The sequence below is a fragment of the Pongo pygmaeus genome, chromosome 4 (assembly GCF_028885625.2).
Source record: "Pongo pygmaeus isolate AG05252 chromosome 4, NHGRI_mPonPyg2-v2.0_pri, whole genome shotgun sequence".
In the NCBI taxonomy this organism is placed as follows: Eukaryota; Metazoa; Chordata; class Mammalia; order Primates; family Hominidae; genus Pongo; species Pongo pygmaeus.
The window spans coordinates 144,916,747-144,943,759 of NC_072377.2; the positions used below are offsets into that span (position 1 = coordinate 144,916,747).

The window sequence follows — 27,013 nt, forward strand, 5'->3', positions numbered from 1 at the left end:
CCACTCCATTTTTTTTTTCTTGAGACAGAGTCTCGCTCTGTCACCCAGGCTGGAGTGCAATGGCATGATCTCAGCTCACTGCAACCTCTGCCTCCCGGATTCAAGCGATTCTCCTGCCTCAGCCTCCTGAGTAGCTGGGATTACAGGTGCGCACCACCATGCCCAGCTAATTTTTGTATTTTTAGTAGAAACGGGGTTTCACCATGTTGATCAGGCTGGTCTCGAACTCCTGACCTTGTGATCCACCTGCCTCAGCCTCCTAAAGTGCTGGGATTACAGGCATGAGCCCCCACACCCAGCCTACTTTTTGTATTTTTAGTAGAGACAGGGTTTCACCATGTTGGCCAGGATGGTCTTGAACTCCTGACTTCAAGTGATCCACCCGCTTCAGCCTTCCAAAGTGCTGGGATTACAGGCATGAGCCACCATACCTGGCCTGAGTGTGATTTTATTTATTTGTCAAATGTATCACTTGATATTGTGATGATTTATCAATGAGTTTTCAAATTTTAAAACCATAGGAATGTAGTATATATGGAACTATTGAATCACATTTTCTTTTTTTTGAGACAAAGTTTCACTCTTGTTGCCCAGGCTTAAGTGCCATGGTGTGATCTTGGCTCACTGCAACCTCTGCCTCCCAGGTGCAAGCAATTCTCCCGCCTCAGCCTCCTGAGTAGCTGGGATTATAGGCGTGCACCACCACGCCTGGCTAATTTTTTGTATTTTTCGTAGAGACAGGGTTTCATCGTGTTGGCCAGGCTGGTCTTCAACTCCTGACCTCAGGTGATCCACCCGCCTTGACATCCCAAAGTACTGGGATTACAGGCGTGAGCCACCATGCCCAGCCATTAAATCACATTTAATAAAGACTCTATATAGCAGTCACCAAAATACAGGAGACTAGGAGTTCCTAATTCCCATACTACTGTCAAACTACTGACAAGTATCTCAAGTAAAGGTCCTGGTGAAACAAAGATTATTGCTCAATCACATTTCTTTAGCTATACTCGGGGTTAGTTGCTAGGCACTGAGTAAAGAGAGGTTTTCTTCCCTCTCAAATAAATTGAGAAAAATGTATATATATCCAGATTTCCTTTCCCTGTGTCCTTGAGAGTCATTGTATTTGTTTAAAGAATTTAATGAGTTTGTTCAGGGAGTTGCATCAGAAATTATTTTTGTATCAGTAGTAAGCATGACAAGTAGTTCCTTTGTAATGCTGTACCAGTCAATACCTGTTTTTGCCTAAGGATGTATCCATACCAATTCTGGATAATCCAGCTTTGAAGTGGGTTGGGCAGTGCTAGGTTTCTTTTGTTGGTGTTATTAGTTTGGGTTGTGACTTAGTCACACATGCCTTGAAAACTTAACAGCACTGAGGATATAGGCTAATTAAGTTCCACAAATGCTAACTAAAGCCAGTGTACATAGCATTTACATTAAAATAGTTCTCTAGAATAGGTACAAGACTTTTTTTTTTACATTTTCTACAACTTATTTATTATCTAGAAAGAACATTTAACAAACACGTTCTGCTCATAGAAAACACTATCCTTTACATGTGAAATGTCAAAACGAGCAATTACTAAGCCAAAGAAATGTTTATGATCTTCAAAATGTTTTTTAAATAAATGTTTGGCAGAATCCACTTTCAAAGTCATTTTAAAAATCATTATATTCTTATAAAACTTTAAGATCCCAGTTTAAGGATAACGAAATATTAAATATTGCACAGTTGAGATATATAAAGGCCTTTGTTAAAGTTGTAACAGAGAAGAAAATGACTTTTTTTTTTTTTTTTTTTGAGACTGAGTCTTGCTCTGTCGCCAGGCTGGAGTGCAGTGGTGCGATCTCGGTTCACTGCAACCTCCGCCTCCTGGGTTCAAGCGATTCTCGTACCTCAGCCACCCGAGTAGCTGGGATTACACGCACGCGCCGCCACACTTGGCTAATTTTTGTATTTTTAGTAGAGACGGGGTTTCACCATGTTGGCCAGGATGGTCTCCATCTCCTGACCTCGTGATCCGCTCACCTCTGCCTCCCAAAGTGCTGGGATTACAGGTGTGAGCCACTGCGATCGGCCATTTTTTTTTTCAGCCAAATTCTGTTATCATATGGACATTCTCTGGGTCAAAAGATATTTTCCATACAAACCACCAGACTCCTTTTTTGGTCATCTCTGATTAAAGAATTAGATGGAAACAGTTTTTTTTTAATTTAATTTAATTTTTTTTTTTAGACAGGGCACCGCTCTGTTGCTCAGGCTGGAGTTCAGTGGCACGATCTCGGCTCATTGCAACCTCCATCTCCCAGGCTCAGGGGATCCCTCCCACCTCAGCCTCCTGAGTAGCTGGAATTACAGGCATGCACCACCATGCTGGGCTAATTTTTTTTTTTTTTTTTTTTTTTGAGACGATGTCTTGCTCTGTCGCCTAACCTGGAGTACAGTGGCACGATCTTGGCCCACTGCAACCTTCGCCTCCTGGGTTCAAGTGATTCTCCTGCCTCAGCTTCCCGAGTAGCTGGGATTACAGGCATGCACCACCACATCTGGCTAATTTTTGTATTTTTAGTATAGACGGAGTTTCACCATGTTGGCCAGGCTGGTCTCGAACTCCTGACCTCAAATGATCCGCCCACCTAGGCCTCCCAAAGTGCTGGGACTACAGGCGTGAGTCACCGCGCCCAGCTCAATTTTTGTATTTTTGGTAGAGACGGGGTTTCACCATGTTGCCTAGGATGGTCTCGAACTCCTGGGCTCAAATGATCCGCCCGCCTCAACATCCCATATTGTTGGGATTACAGGCGCGAGCCACGGCGCCCGCTATAGAATCTGAGCATTTTTAAACCCCCTCTTTATTGACAAGATAAAGACAGAGATAGAGAGATGGATATAGGCAGGAAGAGATCTCCTTAGAGGAGGGAAGGCCACCACAGGTAGCCTTGTTTTGCACCACACAGATCTGATTAGAACTAGAATTAGTTGGGCTGGCAGGACTCAGGGGCGAGCAGAGACTTCCTGAAGGAAGAGGAGACAATAACTAGCAAAAATGAGTCTTTCCTGTAAGTTTGGGACTTTGCTAAGCGCTATGTTATCATCTAATTTATTCATAACAACAACCCAATGAGGAAGGTACTAATATTACTCCCATTTCACAAAGGAGCGAGTTGAAAGTCACAAAAATGAAACAGCAAACGCGCCGAAGTCAGGCAGCAAATAAGTGGCGGCACCAGAACTCGAAACTGCCTCGGAGCATGGACTCTTCACCACCCCGTTCCACCTTGAGGTCGGATTCCGCACGCCGTTCGCGGCATTCCCACCTTCCTACGTGGGACAGTTCCCGGTACTGAGGCCTGGCGCTGTCCAGCCCTCAGGCCCGCAGCCGTCCGCAAGCAGGAGAACGCGGCCCCGCCGGGCGATCCTGCCCGAAGGCGCCCGAACTGCGGCACGCGGCCGGGTCCTGGCGGGCGGGTCGAGTCTCCCCAAGGCGGCCATCCCAAGCAGCTCCCCGGGTGTCCCTCAGACCCGCGCGCTGGGCTCAACTCAGAAAGGCGGGAGGCGCGAAGCGAGATTGGCCTTGCCCCTCGACTTTCCCCTCACCGCTCCCCGTCCTCTATTCCCTCCCAAATAGCCCCGAGCAAATAGTTACGCCTCTTCACCTGTCCCAGAGGTGGTGACTGCTCTAGTGACTGACGCTACGCTCCTCCAACCAGGCAATGGCAGGAAGGTGGAGCCTCCCTAAGACTGATGGCTTCCTTTCTCCAATCCCGGTGCAGCTATTCTTCGGCCATAGTCTCGGCGCCCAGCGGAGAGCGACAGGTGGGAGCTGCGTTACTTCGGCGCCTCTTGCATCCTTGACGTACAAGTTTCACCAAGCGCAGGGTGAAGTCTACTCCAAATTTGACCAATTCTTGCGGGTCATCACTTCAGCAGTCATTTTATTCAGAAGTGGAAATTTCCCGGCCTTTTCCCGTCACCTCAGATGAGGGCGGGATCAATGGTACTCTCACAGGCCAATTGTACCACGCGACGTCCCGCGACAAAGTGACCGACACTTTATGGCGCCAATGAATTCTCCCATTGTTCGGGGTCACTATGACTGACCACAAGGCCAACTAATCCACTTTAAGGTCGTGACGCGATAGTCAGACGGGTTGGCCAATAGACATAGGAAAAGACCGGAAGTCAGCTGGTGAAGGGTGGGAGGCGGGTGTTCGCAACCGCCTAGGCCTGCGCGGGTCAACGCAGCTTGGCGGCTGCGAGCCAGCGAGCGGCGCGTGACGAAGAGCCTGAGCGACGGGTCACTTTGGCCAATGATCTGCAGCCGCCAGGGTATTGCAGCCAGTGGCGAGTCGAGGGGGCGGGAGGCAGCAGGTTAGGCAGTGAGAAGTTAGTGGCGCTGCTGGGACGGGGGGAAGGAGACGCTTCTTCCTCTTGCCGTTCCTCTCGTCCCCGAGATCAGCGGCGGCAGTGACCGCGAGTGGGTCGGCGCCGTCTCGGGCTCCGCGTGCGAACAATGCTGACTGATGGCGGAGGCGGCGGCACCTCCTTTGAGGAGGACCTGGACTCTGTGGCTCCGCGATCCGCCCCAGCTGGGGCCTCGGAGCCGCCTCCGCCGGGAGGGGTCGGTCTGGGGATCCGCACCGTGAGGCTCTTTGGGGAGGCCGGGCCAGCGTCGGGAGTCGGCGGCAGCGGCGGCAGCGGTGCGGGCGGAGGGGACGCGGCGCTGGATTTCAAGTTGGCGGCTGCCGTGCTGAGGACCGGGGGTGGAGGTGGTGCCTCTGGCAGTGACGAGGACGAAGTGTCCGAGGTAAGGCTCCAGGACCCTCGCCTCCCACACAGTGTGAGGCGTGAATTCTCTTTGGGTCGGCTCTGGGCCGGGGCCATCCTCGCGCTTCCCTGGTGGAGTCCTTCTGTGACAGCGGTAGGCTCCATGGCGGCGGTAGCCGCGGTGAGGGCCTAGGGAGCCCTCGGCTTACTCTTTAGCTCGAGCGGGACAGGTTCCCGTCACCATTCGTAGACTCACAATAGGGAGTCCTTTGGTCTCTGAGCTTCGCGCGGGAACAGGGACTCCTCAGGCTGCCTCCCGCCCACCCTGCTTTGGAGTTGGGGGTGGGGGGCGGGGTCTTGCCAGAGTCCCTGCCCTTGGTACTGAGAGAGACAAACAGAGACAGAGACAGAGCTGGTGCAAAGATCGTTTCTCTTCTTTGCCTCTCCTCAGAGTTGAGGGATACGTTTATTTGCCTTCTGCCTTGTGTGTGTGTTACCTGTGTGCTTAAGGACGGTTCTTATTTTCCCTCTTCAGTTTGAGACAGGTTTGAGTATTAGGGATCTCTTGGCTTTTACCCTGAAAAATCACGTGACTCCTCCTTCTGGGACCTTTTGTGAAGTTAGACAGGAAAAGGAAGTTCCAGGGCATCCCTGAGCTTCGGAATAGCTGGGTAGCTGAACTCGGAGGTTTTAGGCTTGGAGAAAGTGGGGCAACCTGTGGAAACCTCTTCTTTTTTTTTTTTTTTTTTTGAGATGGAGTTTCGCTCTTGTTGTCCACGCTAGAGTACAATGGTGTGATCTCAGCTCACTGCAACCTCCGCCTCCCGGGTTCAAGCGATTCTCCTGCCTCAGCCTCCCGAGTAGCTGGGATGACAGGCGTGTGCCACCACGCCCGACTAATTTTGTATTTTTATTAGATACGGGGTTTCATCATGTTGGTCAGGCTGGTCTCGAGCTCCTGACCTCAGGTGATCCGCCCGCCTCGGCCTCCTAAAGTGCTGGGATTACAGGTATGAGCCACCGTGCCCGGCTGGACACCTTCACTCTGCCTTTGCAGTGAAGTCCCTCATTTCTTTGACTCTTCTGTGTGTACTCTAATGTGTACACATTTTTAGGTCTGAGCAACCTGGGATGGTAGGCATTACCTTCTTTTGGGTTCTGGGGAAAAAGGGGCGGGTTTTTTTTTTTTGAGATGGAGTTTCGCACTGTCGCCAGGCTGGAGTGCAGTGGCGCGATCTCGGCACACTGCAACCTCTCTGCCTCCCGGGTTCAAGCGATTCCCCTGCCTTAGCCTCCCGAGTAGCTGGGACTACAGGCGCGTGCCACCACTCCCGGCTAATATTTTGTATTTTTTAGTAAAGACAGGGTTTCACCATGTTGTCCAGGATGGTCTCGATCTCCTGACCTTGTGATCCCAAGGGGCGGTATTTTATGTGTATACTTTTTTCTGTTGACTGTGGCTTGCGTAGAGTACTGTACCGTGATTGTTTTAAGTGCTCAGAGTATTTCTTCTATTTTGGTTCTGAGGTGCCTGATTTGTCACCTGTGACCAGTTATTTTAACCTCTGGTCTTGGTGTTAAAGTACAGGAATTTCTCTGTGTGTACTAACAATCCTGGTTCTTGGATTTGAGAGGAATAAGGAGAAATTATTTGTGGGTTACAGACTGCAGTTAGTATACTGTCTTATCATTCTAGGTCTGAACAGGGTTTTATTTAATATCTAAAACCTTAGTACATTCTGACCCTAACATTTTGCTTTGGAAAAAAAGTGTGTGGGTTATAAGGCGGGTAGTCCCTTGAATGTCTACGTCTTTGAATTTCATGGTAAGGGAAATAACTTCTAAGCCAAGGTGAGAGAAATGTTTTATTTGAGTAGGCAGTTATGGGGAAAGACTCTGGAGTATCCCTACTCTTGGTCTTGTGGAAGGCTTTATTTTATCCTTTCAGTGAAACGTGAGAGATTAAGCTAGAACACAGTACCTTTTAGCTAGGAAATGAAGTGTGGGGGATATCCTTAGACTAAAGATTAGAGCTTATTTTCTTTGAAACTTGTAAATGAGAATCTGAAAGAGTTTGCTTTGGTCTAAATGTGATAGAAAAAGGGGACCTTGATTTTCTTGACCATTTTTACATAATTGTCATGGGTGGGATGAAAGGTCACTCATTTGCCTTTTTTAATTTTAATTTTTTTTTTTTTTTGAGACTGTGTCTTGCTCTTGTCACCCAGGCTGGAGCGCGGTGGCTCAATCTCGGCTCACTGCAACCCCCGTCTCCCAGGTTCAAGCTATTCTCCTGCCTCAGCCTTCCTAGTAACTGGGATTCCAGGTGCCTGCTACCACGACTGGCTAATTTTTTTGTATTTTTAGTAGAGACGAGGTTTTACCATGTTGGCCAGGTTGGTCTCAAACTCCTGACCTCCGGTGATCGCCGTCCCAGCGTGCTGGGATTACAGGCATGAGCCACCACGCCCGGCCTTAATTTTTTTTTTTTTTTTTTTTTTTTTGAGACAGGTTTTGCTGTGTTGTCCAGGCTAGCCTCAAACTCCTGGGCTCGGATGGTCCTCCTACCTCAGCCTCCTAAGTAGCTGGGACTATAGGCACACAACACTGTGCCTGGCAACCATTTGTTTTTTTATAAGTAATAGTCTTAAATTTCTTCACAGGTAGAGCACTAGTGTGCCCCCAAAGTCATAAATTTCTCTCTCTCTTTCTGACTGTGCGTGTGTGTGTGTGTGTGTGTGTGTGTGTGTGTGTGTGTGTGTGTGTGTGTAATGGTCTTTGGAGTCTCCATACCATGTAATTAAAGCTATGGGCAGAATCCATGCCTTTTGTATTTTTGAAGCTTATTGTAGAAGTCATGTGTTGGTGATTCCTATACCCACTTAGTGGTGGCTAATGTTAGAAGAACCCCATATTCTCCTGTTTACTTATGTTTTCTGTGCCTAAAAGGATTTAGAGGTTAAGAGTACATGTAGACCTCATTTTTGGAATGGAAGTTTCTAGGATACCCACTTTAGCCTAATCTAAGATGGTGCTTAGTGGGTGTATAGATGCTTTCTTAATCTGTGTAAGCAGGAAATTTTTTTGGGTCCTGTTTCTCCCATATCACATAGAGAGGAAATTCTTGGAGTATCTAGTCTTTATAGTATGTGTGGTAGAGTATAGTCTGTGCCTTTGTGAATAAAATGACCTGTTTTGGCCAAGCAAAAATTTTCCCTTTTCTTTTTCTGTCTGACAGGATGAGCTGTCTTCTTTTATTATTATTGCCTTTGAATTTTCAGTGTGAAAAGGTAACAGTGTTCTTCAAAAAATACTCATGTAATTGGCATTTGATGAATAATACTAAAATCCTCAGTTTCATCTTTCCTAAATATTTTGTTTATTTTTATTTATTTTTTTGAGACAGGGTCTCATTCTGTCACCCAGGCTGGAGTGCAGTGGCACGATCTCGGCTCACTGCAACCTCCACCTCCTGGGTTCAAGCGATTCTTCTGTCTCACCCTCCTGAGTAGCTAGGATTACAGATATCCACCACCACTCCCAGGTAATTTTTATATTTTTGGTAGAGACAGCGTTTTGTCACGTTGGCCAGGCTGGTCTCAAACTTCTGGCCTCAAGTGATTCTCCCACCTTGGTTTCCCAAAGTGTTGGGATTACAGGCATGAGCCACCATACCTGGCCTTCATTTTTCCTAAATATTTATAACCACCGGGCATGGTGGCTCACGCCTGTAATCACAGCACTTTGGGAGGCCAAGGCGGGTGGATCAGCTGAGGTCAGGAGTTGGAGACCAGCCTGGCCAACATGGCAAAATTCTGTCTCTATTAAAACAAAAAATTAGCTGGGCTTGGTGGAGGGCGCCTGTAGTCTGAGTTACTCAGGAGGCTGAGGGAGGAGAATCGCCTCCTCCAGGCGGCAGAGGTTGCAGTGAGCCGAGATCTCGCCACTGCCCTCCAGCCAGGGTGACAGAAAGAGACTCTGTCTCAAAAAAAAAAAAAATTAAATTAAAATATTTTAGAAACAAGTACCTAGACATCCAGAAAGATGATGAATTGGTGTGTAGTTTGGGAGTGAAGTTTGTCTTGTTCCTCAAATGGGGCAGGATTAGGTGAGAAATAAGAAATGTGGAGCCCTAGTATTTTTGCTCTAGAATTAGTTGGTCTTCTACATTTTGTGTACAGAGGAGTAGACACTCTAAGGACCTCTTTATATTTAATATCAGAGCCAAGAGCTGAGAAAAAACAAGCTACTCTTTCTTGCTGGCCAAGCAAAAGACCTTTTGGTTAGAGGAATGGACTCACATCTTTCAGTACATTTTTTTTTTTTTTGAGATGGAGTCTTGTCTCCCAGGCTGGCACGATCTCAGCTCACTGCAGCCTCTGCTTCCTGGGTTCAAGTGATTCTCCTGGCTCAGTAGTGAGATTACAAGTGCGTGCCACCATGCCTGGCTAATTTTTCTATCTTTAGTAGAGATAGGTGTTTCACCGTATTGGCCAGGCTGTTCTTGAACTCCTGACCTCAGGTGATCTGCTCGCCTAGGTCTCCCAAAGTGCTGGGATTACAGGCGTGAGCCACCCTTTTGTTATTTTAAACATTGGGGTAAATACCTGCTTCATATTTCTTCAGGCATTCTTAGCATGTTTCTTAGCTATCTAAATAGGCCTTGATTAGAAGAGCTAGCACTGCATTGAATCCTATTGAGAAATGTATCCATGTTCAGAATAGAGGTCAGGTTACAAGTTTCTTAAAAACCACTTTAGGCCTGGTACGGTGGCTAACGCCTGTAATCCCAGCACTTTGGGAGGCCGAGGTGGGTGGATCACAAGATCAGGAGTTCGAGACCAGTCTGACCAACATGGTGAAACCCCATCTCTACTAAAAAACAAAAATTAGGTGGGCGTGGTGGCACGTACCTGCAATCTCAGCCTACTCAGGAGGCTGAGGCAGGAGAATTGCTTGAACCTGGGAGGCGGAAGTTGCAGTGAGCTGAGATCGCGTCACTGCACTCCAGCCTGGGCGACAGAGTGAGACTCCGTCTCAAAAAAAAAAAACACTTTAAAAAATGGTTTTTATTTTAAATTTTTATTTATTTATTTATTTATTTTGAGATTAGGATTACAGGTGTGAGCCACCACACCCACCCTATTTTTATTTATGTATTTATTTTTAGAGATGGGCTTTCACTCTGTCACCCAGGCTGGAATGCGGTGGCATGATCATAGTTCACTGCAACCTCGAATTCCTGGGCTCAAGCAATCCTACTGCCTCAGCCTCCCAAAGAGCTAGGTCTAACTAGGGGTGTACTCCACCACTCCACCTGATTTAAAAAAAAAAGTGTTGCCCAGGCTAGTCTTGAACTCCTGGCCTCAAGGGATCCTCCTGCCTTGGCCTCCGAAAATGCAGAGATTACAAGTTGTAAGCCACTGTGCCTGACCGAAAAACCAATTTTTAAATTTTAATTTCAGAATTGTGGTCTTTTAATTTTTTTAGCAAATCGAAATAAAAATACAATTTCTAAAGAAAAGATTGTGTGAGACATGGTTTTTAATTTTTGTCTTAAGAATGAATGTGTGTGTGTATATGTGTGTGTGTGTGACAGCCTCCTTTTAAAATTATTACAAAAGTGGCCGGGCGTGGTGGCTCACACCTGTAATCCCACCACTTTGGGAGGCCAAGGAGGATGGATCATCTGAGGTCAGGAGTTTGAGACCAGCCTCACCAACATGGTGAAAGCCTGTCTCTACTAAAAATACAAAAATTAGCTGGGCATGGTGGCAGGTGCCTGTAATCCCAGCCACTTGGGAGGCTGAGGCAGGAGAATCGCTTGAACCTGGGAGACGGAGGCTGCAGTCAGCCAAGATCATACCACTGCACTCCAGTCTGGGTAACAGAGCAAGACTCCATCTCAAAAAATTGGAAAATAATAAAATTATTACAAAATAGTCACTTGTTGAAAAACTCAACAATATAGATAGTAGGTATAAGGGGAAAGGTAAAAGTGCTTCTTCCCATCCCCATTAATTCTTCAAATTCTACCCTTCAAGGTAACCAATATTAAAATTTTTCGTTCAGTAAATTTTCTAGGCCTATCTTTCTGTGTATATGTGTATATACGTTCATATACACATACTTTAAAGGCATATCAAATTTAAAAGTGTAGCTTTATATCACACTGAGGTTTGTTTCTTGAAGCAGGTGCTGTATTTACAATTATATAAAAGCACGCAGAAATTGTATTTAGCTCTGAAAATATAGCACAAGCTTTGTAGGGATTCCTTTTTCCCTGAAAATTACTTTTAACGTCAAAAGCGAAAGCCATACAGAAATCCCATCCTGATTTTCTCCAGTAGGTAAGGAGTTGGGTCATATCCTTTAAGATTGCTTATGATCTATATATAATCTATTTTTTAATTTTTAATTAATTTTTTTTTACTGTTATGTTTTTTGAGAGATGGGGATCTCGCTTTTTTGCCCAGGCTGGCTGTTGCCCTGGTTACACAGTGCAGTGGCATGGTCATAACTCTCTGTGGTCTCCAACTCCTGGGCTCAAGCAATCCTTCTGCTTCAGCCTCCCAAGTAGTCAGGACCACAGGGGACTATAAGTGTGCACCACCATACTTGGCTAATATGATGTATGATCTAGAGCAGAGTTTCTCAAGAGCAACATATAGACATTTTGGTACAGAGAATTCTTTGTTGTGAGGGGCTCTCCTGTGCATTAGAAGCATCCCTGGCCTCTACCCACTAGATGCCAGTAGAACTCGATTATGATAGCCAAAAATTGTTCAGACGTTGCCAAATGTCTCCGAGGGACAAAATCACTCCTAGTTGAGAGCCACCGGTCTAGAGGCCACTCTTGTCAGGAATGGTAGTTTTGTTATACTCTGTATTCAAACTTAAGGTAAACAAGGTGAGTCACTGCTTTTAATAGCACCTCAGGGCTTACGCTTATAACCTGAACAAGGGAGAAATAGAAGGTACTGAAAGGTTTAATGTAAAACTAGCATGCACTGCTGTAAATTTTCTATGGTAAATGTATCATTTTGGGGAACTTTCACTTAAAATATATTATTTTTCAAAAAGTTCAGTTGTCCATGAAAATGAATTTTTAAAAAACTTTTATGGGGACTTCCAGTTTGTTCAAGGTAGAAATGCTTTATTCCATAAATTATCATTTGTAGTGATAACATAGGAAATATAACTTTGTATTCTAGTGGGCTAATTTTGGAGACTTTGGAAATGTTTATTGAATAAAAAGAGTTATATGTTATTACTGTAACAAGTTTTTTTTTTTTTTTTGAGTCAGAGGAGCCTTGCTTTGTCACCCAGGCTGGAGTGCAGTGGCACTATCTCGGCTCACTGCAACCTCCACCTCCTGGGTTCAAGCAATTCTCCTGCCTCAGCCTCCCGAGTAGCTGGGACTACAGGCGCGTGCCACCACGCTCGGCTAATTTTTTGTATTTTTAGTAGAGACGGTGTTTCACTGTGTTACCCAGGATGGTCTCGGTCTCCTGACCTTGTGATCCACCTGCCTTGGCCTCCCAAAGTGCTGGGATTACAGGTGTGAGCCACTGCACTCGGCCACAATTTTTTGTATATTGCACAAATATCAACCTTTCACAAGCTTCATGATGTAAAGCCTTAAGACTTTACATATAAAATGATGCATTGATAAGTATATTTATGTGAATGGTGGGGTTGATGCAGAGTTGATTAGTATGGGTGGAGGAAAACTTTTTGGGAAACTTTAAGTATGAGAGGTTTTTGTTGTTATTATTTAGTATATTTTCAATAGATAGTTACATTCATATAGTTCATAAGTCAAAGTAATATAAGGGCAGATACAGTGAAGTCTCAGTCTCACCCTGCTCCCACATACCTTGCTCTTTATACTTTTAATAAAAGTATTATATAGCCTTTCAGAATTTCTTTATGAAAATACACCTATGTGTATTTTCCCTATTGTTACACAGATGGTAAGATGCTACTCATGTGAAATTTTTAAATGGTAAATTTGAGAGGGATTTAGACTTTTTTGAAAAATTAAAGTGATAAATTATGTTATGAATGAAGGTTGGAGGTGAGTTTAAGCACATTCCTTTCTGAGTCTATTTGTTAGTAGAGTGCTGATTGACTAGATGAACTCAAAATCAGTTCTGGCCTTCTGATTCGGTGATCACTAATATAAATAACATATGTTACTTTAAAGGAAAGCAAAACAGTTTTAAACAGTTTTAGCCTTGAATTGGCAAGTAAACAAAATAAATGACAAGTTTACCAAATTTTTTTTTTGGCCAAATTTACTTTCTCAGAACCAAAGTTGTAATAAATAAAATCAATTCTTTTTTTAAACCCACTATAAAGGAACTGTTTCAATGTATCTGTCTTCACAGACCTTATTGATCACATTTCCCTCTCCTATTGCTTGTCTATAGAGTCATAGAATCTTGGTGATAATCCTATCTCATCTCATTTTTAGGTAACTGCTACCATTTATTGAATGCTTATTATATGCCAGTACCGTACTAGATACTTTCGTTATTTTATTTAATCGTTTCATCACCCCTTTGAGGTAGGTATTATCTACATTTTTATAGATGAATAAGTGTAGGCTCAGAGAGTTTTTAGAGTAATGAATCTAAAAAACAAAAAAATGGTTAAAATGTTATATGGCTAGTGACTGGTAAAGGTGGGATTTGAATGTGATACTGAATTCAGAGCCCATACTATTGTTATTTTGCTTCAAATTAAGAAATATGTAGTTTTTGGTTACCAAATGCTGTTTTTTAAATAAATCATTGTTTAGTTCCTATTGAAGTTTTCACAGATGTAAAGTAAAATGGAGAAAATAAGCAGGATGTAGTGAAATTCTAATGAAGCTATTTTTTTCCAGTTTTTTCTATTTTGACAAATACTCTTTCTACTTTTACAAAATGAATTTTTAAAACTATCTGTACTTGACAGAATATCAACTGGAAACTTCAGTTGGGACCCTGGATAAAAGCCTCAGAAGTCTGGGAACTGTTGAGCTAAATGACTTGCCCAGATCACGCAGTTAATGTGTAGCAGTCAAGACTGAAAAATAGGCCATCTGATTCCCATTCTAGTTACCCTACCTTCCAGATTCTCCTAACTTTCTTTTGATGCATTATATTAATGAGTTTAATTAGTTGCTTATAAATGCCTCTTTCAAACTAGTATAGTTTATAATCTGTAGTTGATCTTGTTGGAAAAGTTTTTTTTTTTTTTTGGCTGTTTTTTTTTGGTTTGTTTGAGAACGGAGTCTCACTCTGTTGCCCAGGCTGGAGTGCAATGGTGCAGTCTCGGCTCACTGCAACCTCTGCCTCCTGGGTTCAAGATTCTCCTGCCTCAGCCTCCTGAGTAGCTGGAATTATAGGCACCTGCCACCATACCCAGCTAATTTTTTTTTGTATTTTTAGTAGAGATGGGGTTTCACCATGTTGGCCAGGCTGGTCTCGAACGCCTGACCTCAGACTATCTGCCCACCTCAGCCTCCCAAAGTGCTGGGATTATAGGCTTGAGCCACTGTGCCTGGCCTTTTTTTTTTTTTTTTTTTTTTGAGACAAGGTCCCATTATGTCACCCAAGCTGGAGTGCCGTGGTGCAGGAGTGCAGTGGTGCACGATCACGTGGTGCGATCACGGCTCAGGCAGCCTTGACCTTCTGGGCTCAAGCGATCCTCCCCCGCTTCAGCCTCCCAAGTGTCTGGGGCCACAGGCGCACACCACCGTACCCGGCTAATTTTTAAATTAAATTAAATTAATTAATTAATTTTTTCCGACACACAGTCTTAGTTGCCCAGGCTGGAGTGCAGTGGCGGATCTCGGCTCACTGCAATCTCCGCCTTCTGGGTTCAGGCAATTCTCCTGCCTTAGCCTCCCAAGTAGCTAGGATTACAGGTGCGTGCCACCATGCCCCGCTAATTTTTTGTATTTTTAGTAGAGATGGGGTTTCACCATCTTGACCAGGCTGGTCTCAAACTCCTGACCTTGTGATCTGCCTGCCTCCCAAAGTGCTGCGATTACAGGCGTGAACCACCGTGCCCGGCTATTTTTTTTGTAGTTACGAGGTCTCATTATGTTGTCCAGGCTGGTCTCAAACTCCTGGGCTCAAGGGATCCTCCTGCAGTGGCCTCCCAGAGGGCCAAGATTACAGGCATGAGCTACCACGCCCGGCCAGAAAAGTTTTATATTTTTTAATGAAATTACTGTCATGTAAATCAGCATAAGAGAGTGTACCACTAGAATATAGGAGGAGCACTATTCTAAAGAAGTTTTGTAATGAACTTAATTGGAAAGTTCAGAGCTTTCATTATTCATTTAAAAAGGATTAAGAAATAATTAAAACCACTGAAATAGAAAGGCATATGCCCAACTTTGCAGCTTTGCCAATATGGGAAATATTTGTTTTACAATATTGTTATAGTCTAATGATTTTGTAAAAATTGTAATCTGCTTTTCTATTGATAGTTATAGACAGTGCATGGTTCCTGTGAGTAAAGATCAATTGACTTATGATGATTGACTAGTTTACCTTTCTTCCTGCCAAGTTTACCTAAACCAGGAAGAAAGTAAGGTTGTATATAAAAAAATTTGTTGGACTGAAATTTAGCAACTATTTGTGAAAGAGCACATTTTGCTCTTCCTCTGCTACATAGACTTCTGTTCTCACAAAGTTTTCCGCTTACTGAGTAGATACTGTTTTCAGTAGTAGAAAGGATGTTTTTTAAAAAAAAAGTAGATATCCCACTATATCCTAGTGATTGATTCATCTGTATTAGTATGCAATTTTGAAAAGAGAAAGGCAAGTATACCCCTAGAGGTTACCCCTAAGAACCAACTAAGAACCAAAGAGTTAAACAAGAAAACAGTTTATTAAGTTGCCAAGGTAAGTTTGATGTGTTTAAAAGTTTACAGTGAGGACAATTAGATTGAGAATGAGTTTGTTTTTTAGATTTTGGTGAAATAGTCATAACATAAGATCTATCATTTTAACCATTTTTTTGTTTTTGTTTTAAAATTGTGGTAGAATATGTATATATAACATAAACGTTACCATTTTAATCACATTTATACTTTAACCACTGTACATGTATATTAAATGTACAGTTCAGTGGCATTAAGTGTATTTACGTTGTTGTGCAACCTTCACCATCAACCATCTCCAGAACTTTTTCATCTTCCAAACTGAAATTCTGTACTTGTTAAACAATAATTCTCCCATTCTCCCTTCCCCCAACCCCTAGCAACTACCATTCTACGTTTTCTCTCTGTGAATTTTACTACTTATATAATTGGAATCATGCAGTATTTGTCCTTCTGTGACTGGCTTTGTTCTCTTAGCATAATGTCTTCAGGGTTAATCCAGTTGTTGCTTGTGTCAAAATTTTATTCTTTTAAAGTTAAATAAATTCAATTGTGTGTGTATATGATATGTGTGTGTGTATATATGTACACACACACACACTCCCCATATTTTATTTATCTGTTCATCTGGGTTTTTTTGTTTCTTTTTTTTTTTTTGGAGATGGAGTCTTGCTCTGTCACCCAGGCTGGAGTGCAGTGGCACTATCTCAGCTCACTGCAACCTCCACCTCCTGGGTTCAAGCGATTCTCCTGCTTCAGCCTCCCGAGTAGCTGAGACTACAGGAGTGCACCACCATGCCTGGCTAATTTTTGTATTTTTAGTAGAGATGGGGTTTTGCTATGTAGGCCAGGCTTGTCTCAAACTCCTGACCTCATGTGATCCACCCGCCTCGACCTCCTAAAGTGCTGGGATTACAGGTGTGAGCCACTGTGCCCAGTCTATCTGTTCATCTGTTGATGGACACTTGGATTGCTTCCACAATTGGGCTATTATGAATAATGCTGTTATGAACATAGATATGCAAATATATCTTTGAGGCCTGCATTCAATTATTTTAGGTATATACCCAGAAATGGAATTGCTGGATCATATGGTAATTCTATTTTTAATTTTTTGAGGAACTGCAATACTGTGTTCTATAGCAGCTATATCATTTGACATTCCTAACAGCAAAGCACAAGGAAGGGTTCTAATTTCTCCATATTCTAGCCAACAGTTATTTATGTTTGTTTTTTGATAATAGCCATTCTAATGGGTATGAAGTGGTATTTCATTGTGGTTTTGATTTGTATTTCCCTAATGATTAGTAGTGTTAAGCATCTTTTCGTATGCTTATTGGCCATTTCTGTATCTTTGGTGAAATGTCTATTCAAATCCGTTGTACATTTAAAAAGAAACTGTATTGCCGATTAGGCACAGTGGCTCACGCCTGTAGTCCCAGCACTTTGGGAGGCTGAGGCAGGAAGATCATCTGAGCCCAGGAGTTCAGAACCAGCCTGGGCAATATAGGAAACCCTGTCTCTCCAAAAAGTAAAAAAAATTAGCCAGGCATGGTGGCACATGCCTGTAGTCCCAGCTACTCAAGAGGCTGAGGTGGGAGGATTGCTTGGGCCTGTGTGGTCGAGGCTGCAATAAGCTGTGACTGCCACTGTCACTGCACTCCAGCCTGGGTGACAAGAGTGAGACCCTGTCTCAAAAAAAAAAAATTGTATTGTTTGTTTTTTATTGTTTAGTTGTAGGAATTCTTTATATATTCTGGATATTAATCCCTTATCAGATACATAATTAACAAATATTTGCCGTCATTCTGTGGCTTGTCATTTCATTCTGTTGCTGTAGTGTCCTTTCATGAACAAAAGTTTCTAATTTTGATGAACCTAATTTATCTGTTTTTTATTTTGTCGTATGCTTATGATGTCGTGAAATTATTGCCATCTCCAATGTCATGAAGATTTTCAGGCGTGGTGGTTCACGCCTGTAATCCCAGCACTTTGGGAGGCTGAGGCGGGCGGATCACAAGGTCAGGAGTTTGGGACCAGCCTGACCAACATGGTGAAATCCCATCTCTACTAAAAAATACAAAAATTAGCCGGGCATGGTGGCGCCTGCCTGTAATCCCAGCTACTCAGGAGGCTGAGGCAGGAGGATTGCTTGAACCTGGGAGGCGGAGGTTGCAGTGAGCTGAGATCTTGCCACTGCACTCCAGCCTGGGTGACAGAGTGAGACTTTGTCTCAAGAAAAAAGAGTTTTATAGTCTAAGCTTTTAAATTTACGCCTTTGATACTTTTTTTTTTTTTGAAATGGAGTCTTGCTCTGTCGCCCAGGCTGGAATGTAGTGGTGCAGTCTTGGCTCACTGTAACCTCCACCTCCTGGGTTCAAGCGATTCTCCTGCCTCAACCTCCCAAGTAGCTGGGATTATAGGTGCGCACCACGACGCCCAGCTAATTTTTGTATTTTTAGTAGATAGGGGGTTTGCCATGTTGGCCAGGCTCGTCTTGAACTCCTGACCTCAAGTGATCCACCTGCCTCTGCCTCCCAAAGTGCTGGGATTACAGGCCTCAGCCACCGCACCCAGCTGCCTTTGATACATTTTGAGTTAATTTTTAAAAATTTATTTTTATTTATTTATTTTATTATACTTTAAGTTCTAGGGTACATGTGCACTACGTGCAGGTTTGTTACATTTGTACACGTGTGCCATGTTGGTGTGCTGCACCCATTAACTTGTCATTTACATTAGGTATATTTCCTAATGTTATCCCTTCCCTCTCCCCTGACCCCACGACAGGCCCCGATGTGTGATGTTCCCCACCCTGTGTCCAAGTGTTCTCATTGTTCAATTCCCACCTATGAGTGAGAATGTGCGGTGTCTGGTTTTCTGTCCTTGCAATAGTTTGCTCAGAATGATGGTTTCCAGCTTCATCCATGTCCCTACAAAGGATACAAACTCATCCTTTCTTATGGCTGCATAGTATTCCATGGTATACATGTGGTACATTTTCTTAATCCAGTCTATCATTGATGGACATTTGGGTTGGTTCCAAGTCTTTGCTATTGTGAATAGTGCTGCAGTAAACATACGTGTGCATGTGTCTTTATAGCAGCATGATTTATAATCCTTTGGGTATATACCCAGTAATGGGATGACTGGGTCAAATGGTATTTCTAGTTCTAGATCCTTGAGGAATCACCAAGTTAATTTTTGTATGTGGTATAAGGTAAGGTCCAATTTCATGCTTTTGCTTGTGGATATCCAGTTTTTTAGCACCATTTGTTAAAGACCATTATTTTCCCATTGAATGGCCTTGGCATCCTTGTCAAAAATCAATTGACTATATATAAGTGGGTTTACTTTCTTGACTCTCTGATCTATTCCATTGGTCTATATGTCTGTCTCTTTGCCACCATCCTCTTTTGATTACTGTAGCTTTGTAGTAAGTTGAAATTAGGAAGCATTAGTCTTTCAAATTTGTTCTTTTTTTAATTTTAATTTTTTATAGAGATGAGGTCTTACTATGTTGTCCAGGCTGGTCTCAAACTCCTGGCCTCAAGTGATCTTCCCACCGTGGCCTCCTAAAATGCTGGGATTACAAGTGTGAGGCACCATGCCTAACCTGTTCTTCTTTTTTAAGATTATTTTGACTATTCTGGGTCTCTTGAGATCCCATATTAATTTTAGGATGGGTTTTTTTTTTTTAAATTTCTGCAAGAAGTGCCATTGAGATTCAATAGGGATTGCATTGAATCTATAGATTGTTTTGGATGAGAAAAACTTTTAATACAAATTTTATGTAATTGTTTTATTATAATAATTATTAGCAAATCAAATGGACTTGATCTTGACAAAATATTAAAAAGCATCTGTGATGGAGAGGCTGCCAGAGCAGTCAACTGATGTTCTCCCCGAAGCCATTGAACCCAAAATAACATGGGATGTTTACTTTGAGTATATGTTTTTGAAATATAATCCTTATTTTTTCCTGATTTATCCTCATATTGACTAATTTGTGAGTGATCAGGATATGTCATATATTGGTTAAATGCTAGAAAGAATATTCTTTATCCTTTATATGATTAGATATGAGCTCAGTCTTGGAAAAATCATCTCAATATGGTATTAAACTTAGATAAATGAACCTGTAGTTATCGTTATGATAAAGGAGCAAATCCCAAAAGGGACAGTAGTGGATACATTCTCTTTTTTTTTTTGGTTATTATTTATGTATTTATTTAATTAAAAAAATTTTTAATTACTAAATTTTTAAAAATTTTTACATTAATTTTTTTTAAATTAAAAATTTTTAAATTTAATTAATAATTAATTAATTAAAGACAGCGTCTCTGTCACTCAGGCTTGAGTGTAGTGGCACGATCTTGGCTTACTGCAACCTCCGCCTCCAGAGCTCAAGCCATCCTCCCACCTCGGCCTCCTAAGTATAGCTGGGCCTATAGGTGCTTGCCACCATGTCTGGCTAATTTTTGTATTTTTTGTTTGCCACGTTGCCCAGGCTGGTGGTCCTGAACCTCCTGAGCTCAAGCAGTCTGCCTGCGTCGGCCTCCCAGAGTGCTGGGATTACAGGCATGCGCCACTGCACCCAACCCAGTTACTTTTTATTTTGATACAATTTCAAACTTACTGGAAAGTTGTAAGAATAGTACAAGTAATACAAGGCACTTTTCCCATATATTCTTTTTTTTTTTTTTTTTTGAGACGGAGTCTCGCTCTGTCGCTCAGGCTGGAGTGGAGTGGCACAGTCTTGGCTCACTGCAACCTCTGCCTCCTGGGTTCAAGCAATTCTCCTGCCTCAGCCCCCCGAGTAGCTGGGATTACAGACGCCTGCCACCACGCCCGGTTAGTTTTTTTGTATTTTTAGTAGAGATGGGGTTTCACCATGTTGTCCAGGCCAGTCTCAAACTCCCGACCTTAGGTGATCTGCCCTCCTCGGCCTCCCAAAGTGCTGGGATTACAGGTGTGAGCCACCGGGTCTGGCCTTCTTTTTTTTTTTTTTTTTGGTGAGATAGGATCTCACTGTTACCTAACCTGGAGTTAAGTGGCACAGTCACGGTTCACTGCAGCCTCAACCTCCCCAGGCTCAGGTGATCCACTTCAGCCTCCTCAGTAGCTGGGACTACAGATGTGCACCACTACACTGGCTAATTTGTTTTTTGTATTTTTTGTAGAGTCAGGGTTTTGTCATGTTGCCCAGGCTGGTCTCAAATTCCTGAGCTCAAGCAGTCCTCCTGCGTTGGCCTCCCAAAGTGTTGGGATTACTGGTGTGAGCCACTAAGCCTGGCCCATTGGTTTTTAATATATTCACAAAGTTGTATGACCATCAACTAACTATTCTAAAACACTTTAATCACTCCCAAAAGAAGCCGTGTACTCCTTAGCAGTCTTTTCCCATTCTCACCTTCCCCCAGCCCCTCATAATCACTAATCCACTTTCTGTCTGTATGTATTTGCCTAATCTGGGCATTTCATGTAAACAGAATCATATAATATGTGGTTATTTGTGCCTGATTTCTTTCACTTAACATATTGTTTTCAAGATTTCTACAACATTGTAGCAGGTATCAATACTTTCTGTTTTGTTTTTGAGTCCGAGTCTTGCTCTGTCACCCAGGCTGCAGTGCAGTGGGGCAGTCATATCTCATTGCAGCCTCCAGTTCCTGGGCTCAAGTGATTCTCGTGCCTCAGCCTCGCGAATAGCTGGGATTACAGGCATGTGCCAACACTACTGGCTAATTTTTGTATTTTTAGTAGAGATGGGGTTTCACCATGTTGCCCAGGCTGGTCTCGAACTCCTGGCCTCTAGTGATCCACCTGCCTTGGCCTCCCAAAGTGCTGGAGTTATAGGCATGAGCCATCATACCCGTCCTACTGCCAGTTCTCTGCAGCTGTACTATTTAACATTCCTACCAGCAGTGTACAAGAGTTCCATTCTTCTCATCTTCACTAACATTTGTTATTTTTCTTTCTTTTCTTTTTTTTTTTATTACAGCCATTCTAGTGAGTGTGAGGTGGTATCTAATTGTGGTTTTGATTTGCATTTCCCTAATGATTAATGATGTTGAGCATCTTTTCATGTGCTTATTGGTCATATGTATATCTTTGAAGAAATATCTATTCAAATATTTTTCCTATTGATTGGGGTTTTTTTTATAGCTATGTGTTTGTTTTTTCTTTTCTTTTTTTTTATTTGTTTTAGGAAAAAAATTCTGGATGCTAGTTCCTTAACAGATCCATGATTTGCAAATATTTTCTCCCATTCTGTGAGTTGTCTTCATTTTCTTTCTTTCTTTTTTGTTTTTGTTTTTGAGATGGTCTCACTCTATCACCCAGGCTGGAATGTAGTTGCCCAATCATACCTCACTGAAGCCTCAAACTCCTGGGTTCAAGTGATCCTCCGACCTCAGCTTCCGGAATAGTTGGGACTACCAGCACGTGCCACTGTGCCTGGCTGATTTTTAATTATTTTGTAGATATGGAGTATCAGTATATTGCCCAGACTGGTCTTGAGGTCTTGAACTCCTAAGCTCAAGTGATTCTCCTGCCTGTCTTTTCTTTCTTTCTCTCTCTCTTTCTTTCTTTCTCTCTCTCTTTCTTTCTTTCTCTCTCTCTTTCTTTCTCTCTCTCTTTCTTTCTCTCTCTCTCTCTTTTCTTTCTTTCTCTTTCTTTCTTTCTTTCTTTCTTTCTTTCTTTCTTTCTTTCTTTCTTTCGTCCTTCCTTCCTTCCTTCCTTCCTTCTTTCCTTCCTTCCCCCTCCCCTCCCCACCCCTCCCATCCCCTTCCCTCCCCTCTCCTCTCCTCTCCTCCCCTCCCCTCCTCTCCCCTCTCCACATGGTCTCCCTCCCTCTGTTGCCCAGGCTGGACTGTAGTTGCTCCATCATGGCTCACTGCAGCCTCAGCCTCTCAGGCGCAAACAGTTCTCCCCTCAGCCTCCCAAGTAGCTGGACTACAGGTGCACACCACCATGCCCAGCTAATTTTACTGTTTGTACAGACGAGGTCTCACCATTTTGCCCAGGCTGTTCTCAAACTCCTGGCCTCAGGCAGTCCTCCCGCCTTGGCCTCTCAAAGTGCTGGGATTATACGCATGAGCCACCATACCCAGACTTGTCTTCACTTTCTTGTGTCACTTGAAGTTTAAAAATTTTGGTGATGCCCAATTTATATATTTATCTTTTTGCTTGTGCTCTTATTGTCGTGTCTAAGAAACCATTGCGTAATCCAAGATAACAAAGATTTATGATTTATGCCTGTTTTCTTCTGATACTTGCATAGTTTTAGCTCTTACATTTGGGTCTTTGATCCAATTCAAGTTAATTTTTATGTATAAGGTGTGAGGTAGAGGTCTAACTTGATTCTTTTGAATGTGCATACCCAGTTTTTTCAGCATAATTTGTTGAAAAGACTATTTCTATCCCCCTTGAATTGTCTTTGCACCCTTTTCAAAAATCAGTTGACTACATGTGAGGGTTTATTTCTGGACTGTCTATTCTATTCATTGGTCTATATGTCTCCCTATGCCAGTTCCACACTGTCTTGATTACTATAGCTTTTTGCAGTAAGTTTTGAAATGAGAAAGTGTAAGTCTTCTGACTTTGTTATTTTTCATTATTGTTTTGGTTATTCTGGGTTATTGGTTATATTTTTGTTCTCTTGATGTGGTCTTTAGGAGAGGTATAGTAGGAGGTGTTTAGTATGATGCAGAATTTGTGGTAATAGACAAATGATTCAACCCCCTCCTTCCCACTTCCATAACATTCTAGCTCTTGAAATTTCTGTACCTCTCTATATGCTATAGGTGGGGAGAAATTCATGTAATTTAAACCATGTAATTTAAATTTGCCAGACTGCTAGGAGAACAAGTTGTAGTATCAGTGTTTATTTTCCTTTTTTTAACCCGTTTACCCTGTGCATCCCCTCTCTCACAAAGCCTGAGTATATGTTTTAGAAGAGATAAGACTGAAGAGGAAGGAGATGGTTGGTTTGGGTAGTTGTCTTCTGAGTGGACTAGTCTCCAAGAAGAATATGGACAGAATTTCTTTTTCCAGGACAATAAACAAATGGATAATTGAAATACACTATAAAACATGGTAATTAGAGTTTTTACTTTTTTTTTTTTTTTTTTTGAGACAGTTTCGCTCTTGTCGCCCAGGCCGATGTGCAGTGGCGTGATCTCGGCTCACTGCAACCTCTGCTTCCTGGGTTCAAGCAATTCTCCTACCTCACCCTCCTAAGTAGCTGGGATTACAGGCGCCCACCACCACGCCCAGCTAATTTTTTGTATTTTTTTTAGCAGAGTTGGGGTTTCACCATGTTGGGCAGGCTGGTCTCGAACTCCTGACCTCAGGTGATCTGCCTGCCTCTGTGTCCCAAGGTGCTGGGATTACGGGCGTCAGCCACCGCGCCTGGCCTAGAGTGGATTTATTTATTTACAATTATTTATTTAGAGCCTACTATTTGTTAAGCTTTGTGCTAGGCTTTGGACTACAAAGATGAAAAAATATGTTCCCTGCCCTTAAAGACATCAGTCTTCCAGCACTTTGGGGGGCTGAGGCACTTTATGTTCTGGGTGGATCATGAGGTCTGGAGTTTGAGACCAGCCTGATCAACACGGTGAAACCCCGTCTCTACTAAAAATACAAAAAAATTAGCAGGGTGTAGTGGTGTGCACTTGTAATCCCAGATACTCAGGAGGCTGAGGCAGGAGAATCGCTTGAACCTGGGAGGTGGAGGTTGCAGTGAGCCAAGATCGCACCATTGCACTCCAGCCTGGGTGACGGAGCGAGACTCTGTCTTGAGGGGGGGGAAGAAAGACATCAATCTTTTCAGGAATATTAATATTCCTGGTAATGAAAAAAGAAGGTAAATTATTGTTTATTTTTTGAGACAGGGTCTCGCTCTTTCGCCCAGGCTGGAGTGCAGTGGTGCGATCATGGCTCACTGCAAACTCTACCTCCTGGGTTCAAGCAATCCTCCCACCTCAAACCTCCCCTTCCACACCCCACCCCTGCAGCTGGGACTACAGGCATCCACAGCCACACTCTACACTCAGCTAATTTTAAAATATTTTTTGGTGGAGGTGAGGTCTCGATACCTAGGGTGGTTTGGAACTTCTGGCCTTAAGTGATCGTCCTTCCTTGGCCTTCGAAACTGCTGGGATTACAGGCATGAGCCACCATGCCCAGCCTATTTATTCAAATTATATTTGTCCTTCTAAACTCTTTTTAGATATTAATAAATTGTATTTGAGTGTTCTAGGCATTGTGCACTTTAATTGCATTACCTCATTTAATTTTCTCATGGTTCTGTGACAGTCCAAGATACCAAATTCAATGTGTGGATCATTGCCCTGTGTTAGTTGGATGATCACTCTAAAGATTGATATTTGAGTGTCTTGCTTCAGGAGATTGATGGGCTCTAAGTGGCAGGTTTAAAGGGGCAGTAATTTAAAATGGAAGGATGCATAGTCCATCAGCATAAGATTGTCTTGTGCTTATTTTTGAGCAAAACCACAACTGCTCCTTATTATGTTCTATAAACTCGCCAAGCCTGTGATGCTTCAGGGCCTTTGGCACTTCTAGTTCCCTCTGTCAGGTACATTCTCTTAGATATCCATGTGGCTTCCCTTTCACTTCTATTATGTTTCATTTAAGAGACCTTCCAACTATTAATACCTACTGTATATATATTGCATAAACATCTCAGGCTCATTAATTCTAAAACTGAACTCATACTTTCCCCTTGCACTCCACTATGATGAATGTGTCCCCCAAAGTTCATGTGTTAGAAACTTGGTTCCTAGTTCAACAGTGTTAGGAGGTTGGGCCTAATAAGAGGTGACTGAGTCATTAGGACTTCTCACAGGAGCTGGTTAACTATCCTGAGTGGTTTTATTGTAAAGCACATTTGGCCCCCTCTTCTATTAGCTCTCTCTCCCATGCTGTCTTGTCATTCTGTCACTCTTTTGGCCAAAATCTTTCCCATTTCTTAGATAAAGGATCCAAATTCCTTGGTATGGCAGACATAGTTATTTAGGATTTGGCATTGTCTATCTTTCCAACTATATCCTTATACTCTATTTGCTTTTTATATTCTAGCCATACTAAATTGCTGTTGTTCTTTGAACATATCAAGCTCTTATATACCCTGGTATGTATACTTCCACTGCTTTGGCATCAAGAATAATAATCCTAGCTACTATATATATATATAGAGAGAGAGAGAGAGAGAGAGATAGAGATGTATCACACACACATCTATATATACCTACACGCACTCATCTAGACAAGATCTTGTTCTGTCATCCAGGCTGGAATGCAGTGGCTTGATCATGGTTCACTGTAGCCTTGAACTCCTGGGTTCAAGTCATCTTCCCGCCCCAGCCTCCCAAGTAGCTCTGACTCCACCGGTGCATGCTAGTATGTCTGGCTATTTTTAATTTTTAATTTTATTTTTTGTAGAAATGATATGTTCAAAGAACTACAGCAATTTGGTATGGCTAGAATATAAAAAGCAAATAGAATACAACAAGGATATACTTGGAAAGATAGTCAAAGCCAAATCCTAAATAACTATATATGCCATACAAAGAAATTTGGATCCTTTACCTAAGAAATGGGAAGGATTTTGGCCAAAGGAGTGATATGATTGAACTGGCATTAGAGTTAGTGAGCTTGATAATCAGTTACATTTAATTTAAATTCCAAAGTTATTTTCTGACAATATGATTGTTAGGACAGCTGTAGATTTTCTGTTCACTACACTGGTTAGTATTTGTTTTAGTTACACTCTGTTGTTTAGAAGATTCACTTCATCCACTTTGGTGTAGTGAAAAGGGTGTAAACTTTGTTGTCTGAAACACATAGCTTCAGATCCTCACATGGTTATGTGATCTTGGGCCAGTCACTTAACATTAAGTAGTTAAGATGGTTGAATAAAATAATATATGGAAAAGGCTGGTACATATGAGACATTTTATTAATGGTAGCCTATTATGTTTTTAAAGGTACTTAATAGTAGATTTTTAAAAAGATTTTTCCTTCTCCTGTTTTCATTTAGAGACTTCAAAAGATAATAGATTCTGTGTTAAAGCTATAGTTTTTGTGTTCGAGCAAAGTGGGGATAATTTTCTTCAGCTTTAACGTAGATTTAGGAAAAGCATGATGGTTCTTTCTTGTGCTACGTGAAGCTAACCAATTTCAGAAAACCCAAGATATGATTTCTGTTTTTTATTACTGTTTTTTATTAAGACAGGGTCTTGTACTTTTGCCTAGGCTGGAGTGCAGTGGTGTGATCATGGCTCATGCAGCCTCCACCTTCTGCAGCTCAAATGATCCTGCCGCCTCAG

General features: G+C 42.5%; 1 protein-coding gene across 29 annotated transcripts in view; it reads left to right on the forward strand.

The window, feature by feature from the left end:
* The first annotated feature begins 2,243 nt into the window (after positions 1-2,243).
* The window catches only part of ANKHD1 (ankyrin repeat and KH domain containing 1), a 141,667-nt gene continuing 116,897 nt past the window's right edge, over positions 2,244-27,013 (forward strand). For 22 of the 29 annotated variants that reach the window (XM_054489217.2, XM_063665537.1, XM_054489220.2 and 19 more), the window contains exon 1: positions 2,416-4,811. In XM_054489217.2, coding sequence (XP_054345192.1) covers positions 4,518-4,811 — 294 coding nt within the window. In that variant the 5' untranslated portion in view covers positions 2,416-4,517. Of the gene's footprint in view, positions 4,812-27,013 lie in introns of all 29 variants that reach the window. The other 7 variants (XM_054489222.2, XM_054489235.2, XM_063665538.1 and 4 more) reach the window with 3 other exon arrangements.